The 19,264-nt window shown below is 40.4% G+C and overlaps 1 protein-coding gene across 1 annotated transcript in view; it reads left to right on the top strand.

Annotated features, from left to right (window-relative positions):
* Nucleotides 1-308: 308 nt before the first annotated feature.
* The window catches only part of LOC149249808 (uncharacterized), a 202,716-nt gene continuing 183,760 nt past the window's right edge, over nt 309-19,264 (top strand). The window contains exons 1-2 of the mRNA XM_089453482.1: nt 309-425; nt 6,138-6,327. Of these exons, the coding sequence (XP_089309608.1) occupies nt 309-425; nt 6,138-6,327 (307 nt within the window). The remainder of the gene's footprint in view (nt 426-6,137; nt 6,328-19,264) is intronic.

The raw sequence follows: 19,264 nt of genomic DNA on the forward strand, positions 1-19,264 counted from the left end.
ATCAGGGAAGAAGGCCAACAGAAGTCCCAAGTAACCAGAGCAGAGGGAGAAGGTCTACCCTGACAGCAGTTCAGGAAGCGGCAAGAGCGTACCAGGAAGGCATGAGTGAGGATATCCGCCGAATCATCCAAGACATGGAAACCAACGTGTTGGAGGAACAGTCCGAATCTGAGACTGAAGAATGGGTGGAAGCAATTAGAGATCTAGGGAATACGCGGGGAAGGCTGACTTTGTATAGGCAGTCTCTACATATCTACTGGGTACTAAAACGCCTCCTGGCAAAGGCACTGGAATAGGTAGCAAAGGAAATGGCAGAAATCGCAAACGGTATGCCAAATTTGCAGAAAGAAATGAAAAACTTCCAGGTCATAATGATCAGGCAGAACAACAAACTGGAGGAGATGCATCAGCTGTTGTCCCGGATGGTTTGTACTAACCCAAGTTAGGAGGAACAAATGGATACTCCCATGGACATGGACCAGAACACAAGCACCAGAAAGGAATGATCCTCTTGAGGCTCTCATGTGGTTTTTTGAACTTCTTATTTTCATAGTATTATGCATGTTAGTAGTTTAATAGGTAGTTTCAGTTGTATAGTGCATATAGCCAGTATGGAAAGACTCGTTAAATTTTGTTTTTGGAATGCTTATAGCAAACTAAGGTGGCCAACAGACCTGGTTTCCCTTCGGGGCATGTTGAGGCCACCAAAACGATGTATCTGGTCTCTTTGTTTATCATAAATAGAAAAGAAAGACACTACCTACACTTACAAAAAAAAAAAAAATTAGTTAGTCCCTGAACTAAAATTGAGAAGTAAAATTTGAATTTGATCTTAGCAGTTGTTTGTAAAATAATTAGTTAATTCATCTTGAGTTAATTAGTTGTAGAAAATCAAACATGAAGTCTATGTGGGGACATGCAACAGTTTCTCCATTAATTGAGGAATTTATCCCTCAGTTAAAGAGATAAGGACGAGTTGTAATTAGTTAGCTGAGTTAACTGAGTTAAGTCCAGTTAGATTAGTTCCAACAATTTGTGGAATTAATTGTGAGTTCAGTTAGTTAATGCTTGCATGCATGTAACTGCTACTCTCCAGATAACTCAATATTCTCTCATAAATAACTCATGCATGTTAGTTCAGTCAGAGACCCAGTTGAGATCGGAGGAAGGGACAATCTACTATCAGTTGGAGGATTTTTCCTATAAAGGAAACTCATCCATGTAGAAGGAATTATCTCCTTCAGGTTTGTGCAGTTATTTTAGAGGTCAGAGCAGTGCGTGAGGGATTATTACACATAGGTGGCAGCTTGAGGACCCAGGAGAAACTACGCAAGGAAATATGAGGCTTGGAGGGCAGAGGAGAAGGTTTGTGAGAAGATTTTGACTGTCTATGAGCAGCAAAGGGATTGTACTGAGAGCTGGATAGCTTATGAGCTAAAGCTTTGTGTAATCCGAACATATTTCCACTTGTATGATAATACAGATATTGGGGTTTTAGGTTGAGGCTTTCCCCAGGTTATTCTTCTGTGTTTATGTGTGATTGATTTCTCATTCTCAGTTATATGTGTTCTATTTGATCTTGTTCATATTCGATTAAGCTTTCGCAAAGTTTGTTGTAGGAATAGATCTTGTATTTTGCTTTAGTATATTGCATAATCTATTGATCTACAATGGGAATTTTTACATGGTATCAGAGCAAAGGTGATCAAAGGAGAGAACAATATACAAGAAGTTCGAAGTTCGAAGTTTGAGGTTCTTGAATATAGAAATCGAATTCTTATCACGTCATGCCCTTGATGGTAGCGTGAATTATATAGTCTGGAAGGATCACATAGAAGCAGTATTAGAGGATAACAGTCTAAATGACTTCATTGATCAAGAAGTCCCCAAGCTCACAATAGGTAATGCTACAAAATTGGTGGAATGGAAGAAATGTGTGGCTAGAGCAAGGAGAATCCTTCTGGAGGGAGTTCGAGACCTCATAGTCTTGAGTCTCCATGGGAAGGAGACACCGTTTTCGATGTGGAAAACATTGAAAGATCTATATTAGAACAACAACGATCAGAGGAAGCTGGCGCTAAAAGACAAGCTTCGGAAAATCAAGTGTGAAAAGGGCAACACAATCTTTACATATCTGAACAAGCTCACCACCTGCAGGGACGAGATTGGAAGTGTAGGGATCACGACAACCGATGATGACATGGTGAGTCTTGCACTCCTCGGTCTTCCTAAGAGCTGGCATAGCTACCAAGACTCGGTAAATGGAAGAGAAAAACTGCCAGATTGGAAACAACTTTGGTCGGATCTTCTGATGCAGGAGGAGTTAAGAAGAAGCACCAGAGATGGTTCTTCATCCAAGGAGGATGAAGAAAATTGCGCCTTAGCGAGTAAGGCAAAGAAAGGGAAGGAGAAGGATTCTCATCCCAAATCTAGTTCTTCCCATGGTGGGAAGAAGTTTGACAAATCGAAAGTGTGATGCTTTTATTGTCATGAGGTGGGCCATTTTGTTACAAATTGTCCATTGAAGAAATCCAAGATGGGATCCAAGGAAGGATCTGAAGGTGAGGCATTGGCCTCACAGTTCGAGTTGGATTTCACCCTATTTGCATGCATGGTTCATCCATGGTGGGATGTGGTTGGTTTCTTTACAATGGAGCTTCTTTCCACATGGCGACGACAAGAGTTTGTTCAGTACCTTGGAGGAGAAAGATCTCCAATACTCATAGCGATGGGTAATGATGAAAAGTATAATGTCTTAGGTGCAGGCACGATTGTTTTTCAGAGGGAGCATGGAGCTCGCATTGCCTTGACTGATGTCAAGTATGTACCAGGACTGAGGAAAAATTTGGTGTCGATCACAATGCTGGAAGACAAAGGCTATGATGTAGTCTCCAGTAAGGGAAAGATTTTCCTTAGACACATCACCACGAGACAGGTGAAGCAGATCGGTTCACGAGTCAAGAACCTGTATGCTCTTGAGGTTAAAGATTCATGCAAAGCCTTGAGGAGCAAGGCAACTGATGGAGACTTAGTGGTTGAGAGGGAGAGTACATTACTTTTCAAAATGCAGTGCCAGAATAAGTCTCAGACAATTGTGGAGGAGCCACAATTGGTGAAGCAACTTCAGGAGGTTGTGGAGCAGCCACAACTAGAGAAGCCAAGAGGAGATCGAGTAGAGACATCTACTCATGCAGAGACCTCCAGTAGGGGGAAATTTCGAGCCAAGTGGGCAGAGGGATCACATGCATCCATACCTCCAGGTAGGAGGTGGGGCGATGTGGAGTGACAGTCCCAAGAAGGCTGGAATAGGGGCAGGATCATTGAGGTACCCAACCTCTTTGATTAGACCTTGCTACGGGAGCCCCGACGAGGAGTAGTAGGACTGGCTGAGTGGGTAGAGGCAGATGCGGATGGAGTGGCAGAGAGAGCTACAGTGCAGGAATCCCAAGATAGTGCAGAGCTAGCAGGCTGCAACAATGCGAGAGGCACAAGAGTGTTGCACCAGTGCAGGATGGCACAGAGAGATGCGCAACGGTGTGAGATGCATGGAGTGTTGCAATAGCTCAGAGGTCACAGTGGGAGCACTTGTTAGCGGCATAGGGAGCTTCAGCATCAGAGGATGTTTCTAGCCCAACAGTAAGGTCAGTTGGGAGCTTTTTTGTTTCTAGAGTTGCTGGAGTAACGACACTTGGAAGAAGTGTTGCATGCAGAACATTCCAAAGGTTTAGAATCGGGTTTGAGTTAAATGCCTTTCTTGTTGATAGGGAGTGTTGAAAATGGCGGCAAGAAATGCTAAAAATAGAAGTGCTAAAAATAGCACTGCTATAAATAGCAGTTCGGGTACCAGTGTTGGACATAGCAACAAGGAATGAAAAATGGAAGTGCTAAAAATAACATTGCTATAAATATCATTTCGTGATGGATTCCAATTTTAGTTAGTCTCTGAACTAAAATTGAGAAGTAAAATTCGAATTTGATCTTACCAGTTGTTTGTAAAATAATTAATTAATTCATCTCGAGTTAATTAGTTGTAAAAAATCAAACATGAAGTCTATGTGGGGACATGCAACAGTTTCTCCATTAATTGAGGAATTTGTCCCTCAGTTAAAGAGATAAGGATGAGTTGTAGTTAGTTAGCTAAGTTAACTGAGTTAAGTCCAGTTAGATTAGTTCCAACAGTTTGTGGAATTAATTGTGAGTTCAGTTAGTTAATGCTTGCATGCATGTAACTGCTGCTCTCCAGATAACTGAATATTATCTCATAAATAACTCATGCATGTCAGTTCAGTCAGAGACCAAGTTGAGATCAGAGGAAGGGACAATGTACTATCAGTTGGAGGATTTTTCCTATAAAGAAAACTCATCCATGCAGAAGGAATTATCTCCTTCAGGTTTGTGCAGTTATTTCAGAGGTCAGAGCAGTGTGTCAGGGATTATTACACACAGGTGGCAGCTTGAGGGCCTAGGAGAAATTGTGCAAGGAAATAGGAGGCTTGGAGGGCAGAGGAGAAGGTTTGTGAGAAGCCTTTGACTGCCTATGAGCAGCAGAGGGATTGCACCGAGAGCTGGATAGCTTGTGAGCTAAAGCTTTGTGTAATCCGGACATATTTCCACTTGTATGATAATATAGAGATTGGGGTTCTAGGCTGAGGCTTTCCCCGGGTTATTCTTCTGTGTTCATGGGTGATTGATTTCTCATTCTCAGTTATATGTGTTCTATTTGATCTTGCTCATATTTGATTAAGCTTCCGCAAAGTTTGTTCTAGAAGTAGATCTTGTATTTTGCTTTAGTATATTGCATAATCTGTTGATCTACAGTGGGAATTTCTACAAAAAATAAATAATTTTACCCACTTATTTAGCCGAGGCTTATTCTACAACTTAGTATGAAGGTGACATGTAATTTTGTCCATAAGTGTTCCTCTTAAAATAAAAATAAAATATTCTCTCAACAAAAAACATTGTTGGCTATAATAAAAAACAAAAATGAATATACATGTTTTTATGACTTAATATAATTTCAGTTAAAGTAATTTGAAATAAAAATGCGTGAGTAAGATGTTTAAACCTTATAGTTTCCAAATATATTTCAATACGCCATTTTAATAAACTAGTTGACGATCTATGTCAACTAATTTATATATATATCGACTTCATATATATCTATATATAGAGAATCAATTTATATGGTTAAATCTTTTGAAATGGTCTTGGTATTTTATAGTTTGATTCCTTTCTAAGTATATTTTTTTTTGGTCAAAATCCAACAAAGAATTTTTGGACTTTTAAATCAAATATTCCATATAGCATTCAAAAATACAATTTAAATAATGAAAAATTACACTTTGTATTTTGTACTTAATTTTTTTTGCACATCATCTATCATTAAAATAGGTCGAACTTAAAATGGATATATACTACTAATAAATCTATTTTATTCTAACCCTTAGAGTGAAAATAAAAAGTAGACCCCAAATCTAGAGGGTATGAGATGTTCGTATTGAGTTTTACTAGGCACATACTAGCTAAAAGTTGGAGATACTCTTTTGAATTGAGTTTTACCAATAAAACCCCCAACCAACTATAAAATGCCCAATACATCAATCAGATGAAAAAACAATCTCTCCAATAATATCCAATAATATATCTTTACCCTCTCTAAAATAATTTCTTTCCCTTTTTCTATATCAAAGCCGGTAGGATGCATCACCCTTTTTAATTTTTTTTTAATTAGATCAGCCTAACCACTTAGCTATCGATGTTAATGTTAATATTACTATTCAAAATAGCTTAAGATCTCTGTACGTACGATCTACCTGGTCTAAACAGACACTGAACCACATAACAGTTGATCGTCTGTTTTCGTTGTACAACCGCGCCGGATGTGTCGAGTTTTCGAGAGATATTTGCATAAAGCCGTGCATTACGTGTTTAAAACTTTAATGAATTCGGAGTTAAACGGATTCGTGTGATTGCAAGGCACACCCAGGCTTCATACTGCTCTTTAATTCTTCACATTCTATGCAGTCTGCATCGCATAATTGCATTTGGAATCTGGGTTCAGGGTTTAACTCAACGCATTCAGTAAGAAAGGAATCTGCGAAATCTGTTGCGGGCAGTGAAGGAGGTGGGGTTAGCAGGTATCTAAACATTTGGAGGGTATTCGACTTGAATTGAAGAAGAAATATGCCTCAGGAGTCGATTACGAATCGTTACATGGAGAAGCTTGGGATGCCCCCCAGCAAATCAGCTGGGACGAGTCTCTCACGTTCGACGAGGTCGCTAAATTCTTCTCAGTCCCCATTGCAGAAGCTGCTAATATCCTAGGTACGAATTGTTTTTGCTTTTATCAATTAATTCGTTCATTTGCACATTGCAACTACATGTAAAAATCTGTTTTCCACCCATCTACTTCGCATCCATTTGCTCATATAAACGAATAGCTGCAACCCCTCTGGCTGAATAATTATCTAATGATATACTAAGTATCAAATGTGGTGAAGCATGAGAAAGCCATGTTCAGAGATTATTTAATTTACTAAACGTGTGGGAAAAACAATATTATTTCTGGTTCGATGGTAAAGTGGTGGAGTTTCATACCCCTAAGATTCAAATTCTCCACGCAAGGGCCTTCAAGCCAGCCATTTTTTTTAGTCTGGGCGAGGTGGAAGTCTTACGCGAATCTGGAAAAACAGATACATCCACATGCTTCATTTTAGCCAAAGGGATTCTTTCAAGCATTTTAAATTGTCTATGTTCCATTGTAATACACTTGCCAACATCTTGTAAAAACATGTGAAATGGAAAAGAACATTGTTCCAAAATAATGACATAAGAAATATTAAAATACCAATTTGTCGAAAAGGACAATGTAAATTGGTCAGTCAAATGTCAGAGAGTCCCAGTTGTACAAAACACTTAGATAAGTTCGTTGCAGTGATGTGTATTTATGATTATAAGTAGGATAATCTGTACACAAGCTTTAGGGAGAAATTCACGAATTGTTTTCGGCGTAGGAGAACAAAAACTCTTGTTTAAGCTTAGTATGGGTGAAAGGTATCTATTTCATCAAATTCATCAAGGCCTTGCACTTATTGGACATTTTTCCAGCCTATTCACAAGACACGATTGGACATTTGTCTAGCCTGTTGCTGGGTGTAGCGTACTTGGAAAGCAAGTCATTTAGTCTTAGTGAGGCGAGCACTTACCTGCAGGCCTTACCAGATCTAGTCATTCCACCTTTGTTTTTCTTTTTTTGGGAGAAGCTTTTCTGATCTGGCCAATCATTCGGGTTTTCCTTGATCTAGACTATATCTTCGTTGTTCATCTTCTGACTCTCATTTATTATTTCGTTTCCCTGTCAACTCCCTCCCTATGTAGTCTCTTTTACGAGTTTCTCCTTTTGGCTTTAATTATTGCTTTCTTCCCTCCATTACTTTTGACATTGGTCTTATTGTCTTAAGTTTTCACTTCTATCTCATGATTTTCTCATTTCTGATTAGTTTCTCTAGTTTCCTTTGCATTAGTTGCACCATGTCTTTGATGCTCAGGCTTTCAGTTTTCTCTTTAGCTTCATTGTCTACAGATTCTCCAATTAATTTTTTTTTCTCTATCTCATCGCCCTCACCTTCTTCATTTCAAGTTTGTGGTGAAATTGTTCTGCTCCTTGGGTAAACCCTAGTTAAGATCCATATCAACACAAATTGAGGCACATGTAGTCATGGCATTATCTTTATAAATATCTTTAATAAAGATAAATATAATTACAATATAAAGATATGATAAAGATAAGATTATTAATGTCCAATCTCCAATAAATGTTCACATAAGTAGGAATCAGGACCATGGGACTAAAAGGGGTACATCTAGTCTAAATACAATGCAGGAGTGCAGGTTAATACTGAAAATGAAAAAAGTGGGAGCGAGAAAGCAACCCCTAGAAATTCTGAATGGAGAAAAGTGAGAGTGCAATATCAATTCATAGATCAATACAGAAAGTAGAAAAGACATAGAACTAAGTGTCTAACTAAAAGTTTAGATATAAAAGAAGTTGCAAGTACAATAATCCTCAAACTGAAATAAAAGAGAGGATGTCATGGTCTGCTGGAGTTGGCACTGGTTGTTGAGGATGAGTGAGGATTCCATGATAGGCATTGAGAGGTCCCAGTTGTATGATCCTAGGGGGAACACAACAATGAGGAAGCCTAACTCTCTTAACTTCCAAGGTAGTGGTGAAGAAACTCTCAATAGAAGCCTAGTTGCTCAAGCGGACCTGAGAGGTGTACTAGAGGGGGTGGGAGCTTGACTTTGTCGCTACCAAATTTGGCACGTTTGTTGAGTTGTTGGTCTATGTATGTCTAGGAGCAATGACTCCTCATTGGTCTCAAGTAAGTAATTTAGCCCTCAGCTAATTCTCTTGGAGGCCTCAAACTGTGATAGGATATGCAAAGATTAGGATTTGTGTTTGAATACTCCCCTCATTTAGAGGGAAAAACATCTTTGGTCAAGGTAGTGGAGAAAAGTGCAAAGAGAGTTCCTTGCATCTTGAGACAGATAGTAGTATCTCCCTTTGATCTCACAATATATAGGGCTTTGGAAAATAAGATGCTCCTTTGTCTCTCTCTCAAGTGACATAATTGGCAAACTTTGGTGTTATGGGAGCCCACTCAAAACTAATCAAAAGGGATACCTAGGGCATGTGTCCAATTTCTCCTCGTGTATGAAGGTCAAATGATTAGATCATCTCTCAGCCTAAAAAAATGCTTAGCATGGAAAGTCATTGTGTGGAGAGGTGCTCTCCAGCCCAATATGGAAGAGATGTTGCATTGTCCTGTCAAGGTGCAAACCTTTCCTCAAGTTTTGCACTCAAAAAAGAGGTTTGCACCTTGAGAGATTTGATCCCTCTCGACGCTAGATAGATTTGAAGTTAAGATGGATCTAGGCTGGTCTTAGGTTTGAGACCCACTTAGAGGTTCAATCTAGGTGATAGATGCCCTCTATGATAGACTGCCAAATCTTGGTTGAATGATATGTTTGTATAGAAGGCCATTGATTGAAGTAATTGAGAGACCCCTGAGAACTAAGATCAAGTGCAACTGTGTTATTTGAGACAATGGCCTTTGAAGAACAGAATGCTTAGTAGGGATACTTGTCTTATATGAAGGTTGAGTCCCCAAAATTATGGTTTTGTGAATGAATCATATCGGCATAAAATGGCCTTGAGACAAAGAGCTCATCCCTAAACTCCTCTTGAACAATGAGTTGGGGGAAAGTCACTTGTTTCGAATGATGCACTTGAGAAGGAGGGCCTAGATTCTATTTATCTTAGTGCAACAAGCTAAAACAAACTAGGTCACTAGATCTCACAACCATAGAGTATTGTAGGCTTGATGATTGTGTCTAAGAGTTGCATCTTGGATTAGATATCTTGGAAGTGGTTATGGAAGCAATAACTCTCAAGAAGGACAAGGGAGCCATATCCATTGTTTAGTTGAGGTTGGAGGGTGTGTCTTATGTTGAAATGAGGTCCCGTGAATTGAACTACTACATATGTGTAAGTCATAGTGATCTCTATCTCTCCTCCCTTGGAAGTGGAAATGGTAATTTGATAGGACATGCTTTGATTTGTTCTATTTCATAACCTTGGTTTTACGCAGGTTGATCACTAATTGTTGCAGGTCACAGATTGATCTGTTTTTGTAGGGCCTTAGTAGAGGAGGCTAGTATGATCAAATAATTAGTGAAAAGAAGAAAAGATATCCACATGTGTTGTAGAAGACAACCATCACCGTCTTGAATACGTTCCTGGATAAAAGACTCTAGAGTGTCAATGTCAAAAAGAGTCGATGAGAGAAGCCATTCGTGCTTAGTATCATTGGTGTTGTGCACGAAGTTTGAAATAATGTGTGGTGTATGGAGGTGTCTAAGAATCGACTCATAGACTTTGATGATGGTAAATACAAACCTTTATCTTTAGAAGCTTGCTTTACCTTTAATAGGGAATGGAGAGAACTCCATTGGTGTTGAAATTCTAGTGATGTAATGACTAGAATAGTTTTTCACAATTGATAACTACTTCTATTGATGCAATTTGTTGTTTCTTTATACTTTAGTCAACAAGTAGCTATACATGAAAAACTTCAACCAGTAATTCTTCAATAAGAGCAATAAATAGAGATCACAATAGGCAATGAATAATAGACAATAAGCAAGAGACATGAGACACTAGGATTAGGCTCATAGGTAGGGCAAAACCCACAAAGGGAAAACCCAAAATTCTTTCCTTATGAGCTATGTCACTGGATTCGTCCTACAAGGGTTATGTGTTGCGAATCCGACACGATTCGTATGGATTCGTATGTGGATATCATGACACGTCGTGTCCGATCAGGACACGATTGAATCCGGATCGTGTCCCGATTGGACACTAGGTGTCACGATTTCCATACATGAATCTGGCAAAACAACGACCCACGCGACTTTTTAAGAGGTCTTTCCTCATTTCTTTTTGGACATTCACTCATTTACTTTGTTGTGGGTGTTTGGGAGCAAGGAGCAAAGGGTGTGGGATCATTTTCAAGGAGATTCAAGCAACAAGTGCATGCATTTTCTCTCTAATATTTTTGCATTTTTATTACAATAGTTTGCAAATTCATTTCTTTTACAAATTTGTGCATTTTTTGTTTTTTTGTTTTACAGTATTCATGGCTGTTAAATTGGCAACTAGGGCCAAACTCCACGTGGGTCATCTTATTTATGGCAGCTGATAATTTTATTGGATCCCTCTCATCGAGAGGTTTAGGATTGATCTAAAGATCATCCGATTCCGATAAGTATTTATGAAGTTATGAATTTATTTATGTTATAAAATAAATTGTCAAGTCGGCCAGCAACTTGAGTAGGCTCAGAAGCCCAATAGTCATGTCTATTCATCATCTATGTTTTAGTATAAATAGAAGAGGATTTGAAGTCATTTAGCACACACTCTTAATGTGATCTCCTCTCCACGTCTTGGGTTTTTGGAGGAGGAGAGAACTAAAGAATACGCTGGCCTAGAAGGAGCCCTAGCTGCAAGATGATGCCCTAATCCAATGCAGACTTATACTGATCATGAGGAGACCTCATACGCTATTCTCATACACTGTTCCGGAAGTCACTTATATGAAGGGAAGAGAGACTCCTTACACGCAGTGACATTCATGAAGAGCTGCAGTCATAACGCATGGAAGAAGCCGCAGTCATAACGCATGGAAAATGTCGCAGTCATAATAATGTCAAGGAGATCTAGCCGCTGTTAATAAGAGACCTGTAGCTGCCAAGGTGTGAAGGTTTACGCAGCCTTAAACTACAGCCAGCCCTAAACGCTGTAGAGGAGAAGATGTTATACACTGTCCTTAATGGAGATACATATATGCATACGCAGTTATGGAAACTATACACACAGCGTGGACAGTCTATACGCTGTCACCTTATATGCAGCTTTATATGCATATGCAGTTATGTATGCACAGCACCTTATACGCAGCCTTATATGCATACGTAGTTATGTATGCACAGCACCTATACGCTGTCATTATACGCATTCGCAGTTATGAAAATTATACGCACAACAGTTATGGAAACTATACGATGTCACCTTATAGGCATACGCAGTTATGTACGCACAACACTCTATACGCTGTCATGATATATACGCACAATCTATACACTGTCATTATATGCAGCAATGGAGACTCTTTATATGCAGCCGTAGTTATGAAGAGGAATCACTGTAAAGGCATGAAGCCGCAGAGAGCCGCAGTCAAGCAAAGACACAGTCAAACGGAGTCACAGTCAAGGTCATGGAGCCATAGTGAGTTTAGTCTCCTCGGATGGGTTAAGGAACTAAAGCCTATCCATTCTCGGCATGGCAATCTTGATATGACAAGGAGCAGTCTTGATTTCGGTGGCAGTCCTGTAGCAGAATTGTCATTGGAATATATTACAGTCTTGCTATGACTTGATGATGAGATAAGAATTCAATGAGAAGATCCTTGGCATACGTATCATCACTATAATTAGATTTAGCATGAGGCAGTCTCAACATGTTTCGAAGAACAGTGACATGGGCAGCATGATGATGAATGAGATCATGGGCATGGGCAGCATGATGATGAATGAGACCATGGAAGATGTAGCACAATGGGCATGATAAATAATGAGTAGAATGATGATGAGAGCAGATGAGAGCAACTTAGTCATCAAGGCTCTACACTGTGACGGTACAGCGTGATGTCACATGGTTATGTGCAACAAATGGATGAGAGATAATACTATGATAGGTGAAGGAGTCACCTTAAAAAATCAGTTGAAGCAATATGTCTTCAACTAATCTCATGCAGATATCAAAAGTCAAAGTGTTGATTTCTATTGTAAATGTACTATCTCTCTCACTTTCTCTGCTGAACTTTGAAGAACATAAAAGAAGAATTGATCAAGGGTTTCCCCACATTGTGGGGTTTGTCCCTGGCTAGCGCCACATCTTGTGTCCTCTTGTCTTGGCTTGTCTTTTGCGATTTATGTTTATGTTTTATCTGCAGTTTACTTTAATGCTGATGTGATTGCTAACTCTGAAAAATTAAATAAATTGCTCTAGCATAGAACATACCTAAACTTAACATGGGATTAGAGCTGAGGTGAAGACAATGCCCAAGCAAGAGTGAAAGAGCAATCACTGAAGATAGTTGGGACAGGACAAAAGGATCAATGGGTTCCTCATCCCTTTTCTAATTCACCTAGTGTGAAGTCGAAGCAGAGAATATTATCAGAATGATGCAGCATAAGTTTCTGATGGCTTACTTAAAGATCACTTCATTGGGAAGTTCGGATCTAAGGGTGGAAGGAAAGGCAGATGCCTTGGTTGCAATAAGTTTGGCCCTCATGCGAAGGAGTGTTCGAAGGACAGGTACACATCTCTTGATGGAGATAATAATCATTCCAGGGACATCTTCAATGATCAGAGTAATGATAAGTAATGCAGGTCATCAAGGAAATGGTTGACTCTTCAAAGAAAGCAAGGAACCCCAGAATCTCTTTTATGTACCTGATCGCAAGAAGAACCTGGTGTCCATATCGGAAATGGAAGTCAAAGGTTTCAGGGTGGAAATCATTGATGGAAAGGTACGTGTTTGAAAATAGATTTTTTAGAGTTCAGGGTTGTATCAAGTCCACTGGGGACCATGTCCATTGACTCAGCACCGGAGGTCTGTGAGTCAAATGGTGACCGGGATGCCTGAATTCAAAAAGAGCATGAAGGTACATGTCTGAGATGTATTGAAGGAAAATCTTACAAGGGGACCATTCCCCTCATGTAGCAGGTCCACAGGTTTGGAACAACCCATGGAGTTTGAGATTCATGAATGAGAATCTCATGTATACAGGTGGAAGAAAGCCCTCTATGGCTTGAAGCAAAACACCCCAGGCGTAGTATGAGAGGATCGATAACTGTTTGATGAAGCTGAGATTCACTAGGAGTGAAACCAATCCAAATTACCCGAAGGTTGTGGATGATAGACCTCTCATACGGGCACCTTATGCGGACGAACTATTTCTAACATGTGCATACCCTCTCATTTGTAGAAGTAAGAGGGAGTTGGATTCCAGACATATGTTTTGCAGTTAGCATGGTGAGCTCATATTTGGTTGAGCCTCATTGGATTGGGGCCAAGAATCTTCTGAGATATCTTCGGGGCACAATCTCTCATGGATTGAGATACATTGTCGGAAATATGAAAACTGCGTGATTATTCGAATGCTGACTGGGCAGATAGTGTGGAGGATCACTAGAGCACTTTTCAGTGCTGGTTCTCTTTTGATTCTACTTCGATATCATGGATGAACAGGAAGTAGAAGTTGATTGTTATAAGTACCGCCGAGACTGGATACATAACTACGAGTATGACCTCGTATGAAGTTGCTTGGTTGTGGAAACTCTTCAGTGAGTACACATGACGAATACCACTGTGATTCTCTGTGACAACCAGAGGTGGGATTCGATTATTGAGGAATCCCGTATTCAATGATTGCTCCAACAGATAGACATCAGATACTGCCTTATCTGGGATGTGGTAAGTCGATAAGCAAGGAGGCTCCATTGCATTGAGATGATGTACAGGTTGCTACACTTTGTTAGAGCCCCGGGGAAGGATAAAATTTGTGATTTTCCCAAACGACTTGGAGTCGTCGAGAGACCCTTGTAAAAGGGTCTTGCATGTTGCATCATTGAGCTCTGGGAGCTTTGGGGGCTTGCGGTTCTTACTGAAGCAACATACGACCACAGGGTGACTCACCCTCCCCTGGTGGTGCGCACTATGGACAAGATGATTCACTCTCTTGTGGGACAGGATGATTCGCTCTCCTGTGGACAAGATGATTCGCTCTCTTGTGGGACAAGATGATTCGCTCTCTTGTGGGACAGGATGATTCGCTCTCCTGTGTAGCAGGATGATTAGTTCTCTTGTGAGGTCTGGATGATGTGTTCTCCATGACGATTGTGTAGCAGGATGATTAGTTCTCCTGTGAGGTCTGGATGATGTGTTCTCCATGACGATTGTGTAGCAAGATGATTAGTTCTCCTGTGAGGACATGATTGATTAGTTCTCCTATTGAGGCATCCTACCCATGCAGCTTGGGACTCGTGCGAAGTACCTCTCATCTGATCAATGAGTAGGGAAATGAGGATAGGGACCATAGTAGTACCGATGGACGCATCGCTGTATCTACTGTACTCCCTATGCGAGGATGACCTTCATTGATCTGGGATCAATGATACTGGTCTGGGACCAGTGGTAGGAGTTGTACCCACTATGACACTGACTTCGGGTTAGTAGAGGACTAGTCTGGGACCAGTGGTACATACTCTGAGACTGACTTCGAGTCAGTAGAAAACTGGTCTGGGACCAGTGGTAGGAGTTGTACCTACTATGACACTAACTTCGGGTCGGTTGAGAACTGGCCTGGGACCAGTGGTACACACTCTGAGACTGACTTCGGGTCAGTGGAGAATGGTATGACACATTCTCGATCAATTCTTCTTCTTCATCGTTCAACAAATAGTTTTAAAAACCATTTTTAAAAACCGGTTACCGGTCTAACCGGCCGGTTAGTAAGCCCGTCGGTCTAAACCGGTCAAAAAACCCGGTTTGAATGCCCATTTCTCCATTTTTTTGCCCTAACCGGTGAAAACCGGCCGGTTTAGGACGGAATCAGCCGGTTTGTATCAAACTGGCCGGTTCCGTCCTAAACCGACCGGTTTTAGGCATGCCCACCGTAAAGTTAAAAAAGCATATTTTCACTGTGTTTCAGGGGTTTTGGGGGGAAACTAAGGGTGTTTCAACCCTAACAATGTTGGCAATTAATGGTAATGTTAAATTCTTAAACTAAAAGTGACATTTCCTTTAATTTTCATTTTCATCCTTTTACTTAAATTTTTAACATTACCATGAAATGACTCAGGATGTTTGAGAGCGGTTTCAACCTCAATATGGAGAAACTAGAATTTTAGATTTCACTCAAAATTCAGCAGACTTAATTGTTTTCAGGATTTCATGGTTTGGGGGTAAACAATAAATGCAATCGGAGCTCCAAATGATGAGCAAAACTCCTAATCTAGATCCCATTGTGTTGGACGATATTGATCCAACATCAGAATGGGTGGAGGAGACTGAAGAACCTGTGTTTGAGGTTGATTTTGATATCGACATGGCTTTAGCGGGGGATGATGCAGATTATGTGGTGGCATCAGAACTAGGATCAGTAGCGGCATCAAGGAAAGGCAAAGAACCAATGGAAAGCACTAGTCATGCAGGTCGACAAACTCGTGCTTCCATTAGGTCCACTTCTATTGTCATTGCTGGCATTGATACTGAGGTTGTAGATCAGGCTGAGGCATCCTCGGACTCTGAACCAGATGATGTCTATGTAGCTCTTGATGATGATCCTGTGTCTAGTAGTGGTGATGAACTTGATGATTGATCATGTGTACACTGTAGACTTGTAGTAGGCCAATGGCCTCATAGCTTGCAACATTGTTTTTGGACTTTATAGGCCATTTAGAGCATTTCTTATGTATTTTGCTATTTTATCGATGATATGTATTGCACTCGGTGCCATTTTGATGTATTCACCTTTACATGGTATATAAATGAGCAAAATTTGCATATTTTGTCTCTATTGGCTTGGAATCATGGTTTTACATCTTAAAAATAGTTTTGTTTCATTAAAAATTAATAATTTAATGTATTTTTTTAAAACCGGTTCGTTTAGACCAAACCAGTCCCGGTTAGATCGGTTCCGGTTTTAAAAACTATTGTTCAACAGAGCTAAGCAGAGCAGAGCAGAGCAAGCAGAATTGAGCAGAGCTGAGCAAAGCAGAGCTGAGCCAAGCCAGCAGAGCAGAGCAGAGCCAACAGAGCTGAGCAGAGCTGAGCAGAGCCAGCAGAGCTGAGCAGAGCCAGCAGAGCTGAGCAGAGCAGTGCAGGGCACTGATGGCAGAGATAGTACAGTTGGACATATGGATTAGTAGATGGAGTTCTCCCTAGTTGAGAGGGAGTGTTAAATTGGCAACTAGGGCCAAACTCCATGTGGGTCAAATTATTTATGGCAGCTGATAATTTTATTGGATCCCTCTCATCGAGAGGTGTAGGATTGATCTAAAGATCATCCAATTCCGATAAGTATTTATGAAGTTATGAATTTATTGATGTTATAAAATAAATTGTCAAGTCGGCCAGCAACTTGAGTAGGCTCAGAAGCCCAATAGTCATGTCTATTCATCATCTATGTTTTAGTATAAATAGAAGAGGATTTGAAGTCATTTAGCACACACTCTTAATGTGATCTCCTCTTCACGTCTTGGGTTTTTGAAGGAGGAGAGAACTAAAGAATACGCTGGCCTAGAAGGAGCCCTAGCTGCAAGATGATGCCCTAATCCAACGCAGACTTATACTGATCATGAGGAGACGTTATACACTATTCTCATACGCTACCCGGAAGTCACTTATATGAAGGGAACAGAGACTCCTTACACGCAGTGACATTCATGAAGAGCCGCAGTCATAATGCATGGAAGAAGCTGTAGTCATAACGCATGGAAGATGCCGTAGTCATAATAATGTCAAGGAGATCTAGCCGCTGTTAATAAGAGACCTATAGCTGCCAAGGTGTGAAGGTTTACGCAGCCCTAAACTACAGCCAGCCCTAAATGCTGTAGAGGAGAAGACGTTATACGCTGTCCATAATGGAGATACATATACACATACGCAGTTATGGAAACTATACGCACAGCGTGGACAGTCTATACGCTGTCACCTTATATGCAGCCTTATATGCGTACTCAGTTATGTATGCACAACACCTTATACGCAGCGTTATATGCATACACAATTATGTATGCACAACACCTTATATGAAACCTTATATGCATACGCAGTTATGTATGCACAACACCTATACGCTGTCATGATATGCATTCGTAGTTATGAAAATTATACGCACAACAGTTATGGAAACTAACGCTATCACCTTATAGGCTTATACGCATACGCAGTTATGTACGTACAACACTCTATACGCTGTCATGATATATACACATAATCTATACACTGTCATTATACGCAGCAATGGAGACTCTTTATATGCATCTGCAGTTATGAAGAGGAATCACTGTAAAGGCATGAAGCTGCAGAGAGCCGCAGTCAAGCAAAGACACAGTCAAACGGAGTCACAGTCAAGGTCATGGAGCCGTAGTGAGTTCAGTTGTCTCCTCGGATGGGTTAAGGAACTAAAGCCTATCCATTCTCGGCATGGCAATCTTGATATGACAAGGAGCAGTCTTGATTTCGGTGGCAGTCCTGTAGCAGACTTGTCATTGGAATATATTACAGTCTTGCTATGACTCGATGATGAGATAAGAATTCAATGAGAAGATCCTTGGCATACGTATCATCACTGTAATCAGATTTAGCATGAGGTAGTCTCAACATGTTTCGAAGAACAGTGACATGGGCAGCATGATGATGAGTGAGATCATGGGCATGGGCAGCATGATGATGAATGAGACCATGGAAGATGTAGCACAGTGGGCATGATAAATAATGAGTAGAATGATGATGAGAGCAGATGAGAGCAGCTCAGTCATCAAGGCTCTACACTGTGACAGTACAACATGATGTCACATAGTTATGTGCAGCAAATGGACGAGAGGCAGCGCTATGATAGGTGAAGGAGTCACCTTAGAGAATCAGTTAAAGCAATATGTCTTCAATTGATCTCATGCAGATATCAAAACTCAAAGCATTGACTTCTATTGTAAATGTACTATCTCTCTCACTTTCTTTGCTGAACTTTGAAGAACATAAAAGAAGAATTGATCAAGGGTTTCCCCACATTGTGGGGTTTGTCCCTGGCTAGTGCCACATCTTGTGTCTTCTTGTCTTGGCTTGTCTTCTACGATTTATGTTTATGTTCTATTTGCAGTTTACTTTAATGCTGGTGTGATTGCTAACTCTGAAAAATTAAATAAATTGCTCTAGGATAGAACATACCTAAACTTAACAATGGCTCAATCAAGGGCAATAAGGAAGGGGAAAAGGAAGGAGATGCCCCTCCTCTCCCAATTTCATGAGAGTCCGCTGCAAATAATGTTGAGGGAAGACTTCCTCCTCAATGTAACATTGACAAATATCCCTTGTGGAAATATGTCACAAGAGAGCAAGGACCAAGCAACAAGGTGAAGGGAGGAGGCAATGTGAGTTGGAAATGTAGCTATTGCCACAATACTTTCATGAGCACATATTTCCGTGTGAAAGGTCATTTGTTGGCTTTACCAGGTTGTGGGATTGGAGCTTGTACAAAGGTGCCTTTATCAAAGAGGAAAGAAATGGAAAGAGAGTCCAATGTTGGTATGGCAAATGTGGCTGCAAAATAAAAAAAAAGCCAAGAATGATGACCCCCTTCCATTCTTGAGGAAAGGCAGCAACAAATTCCCATTTGAGAGTTCTAGTGGGGGACAAGCAACAAAAAGAAAGGCAATTTCACTTGGTCCAATGGACAAGATTTTTCAGAAGGAGAAACGGGAAGAGCTTGATCTCACCATTGCCTTTTTTTTCTATCAAAACTTCATATCCTTCAATGTTGCACGCTCACCTCTATTTATTGAGATGTGTCGAGCTCTAACTCAAGGGGCTCCATTAGGGTATGTGCCTCTTGGGTCAGAGAAGCTTAGAAC

The sequence above is a fragment of the Pinus tabuliformis genome, chromosome 7, assembly GCF_031772625.1.
Source record: "Pinus tabuliformis cultivar Carrire ecotype Pingquan chromosome 7, CPIR1, whole genome shotgun sequence".
NCBI classification, from domain to species: Eukaryota; Viridiplantae; Streptophyta; class Pinopsida; order Pinales; family Pinaceae; genus Pinus; species Pinus tabuliformis.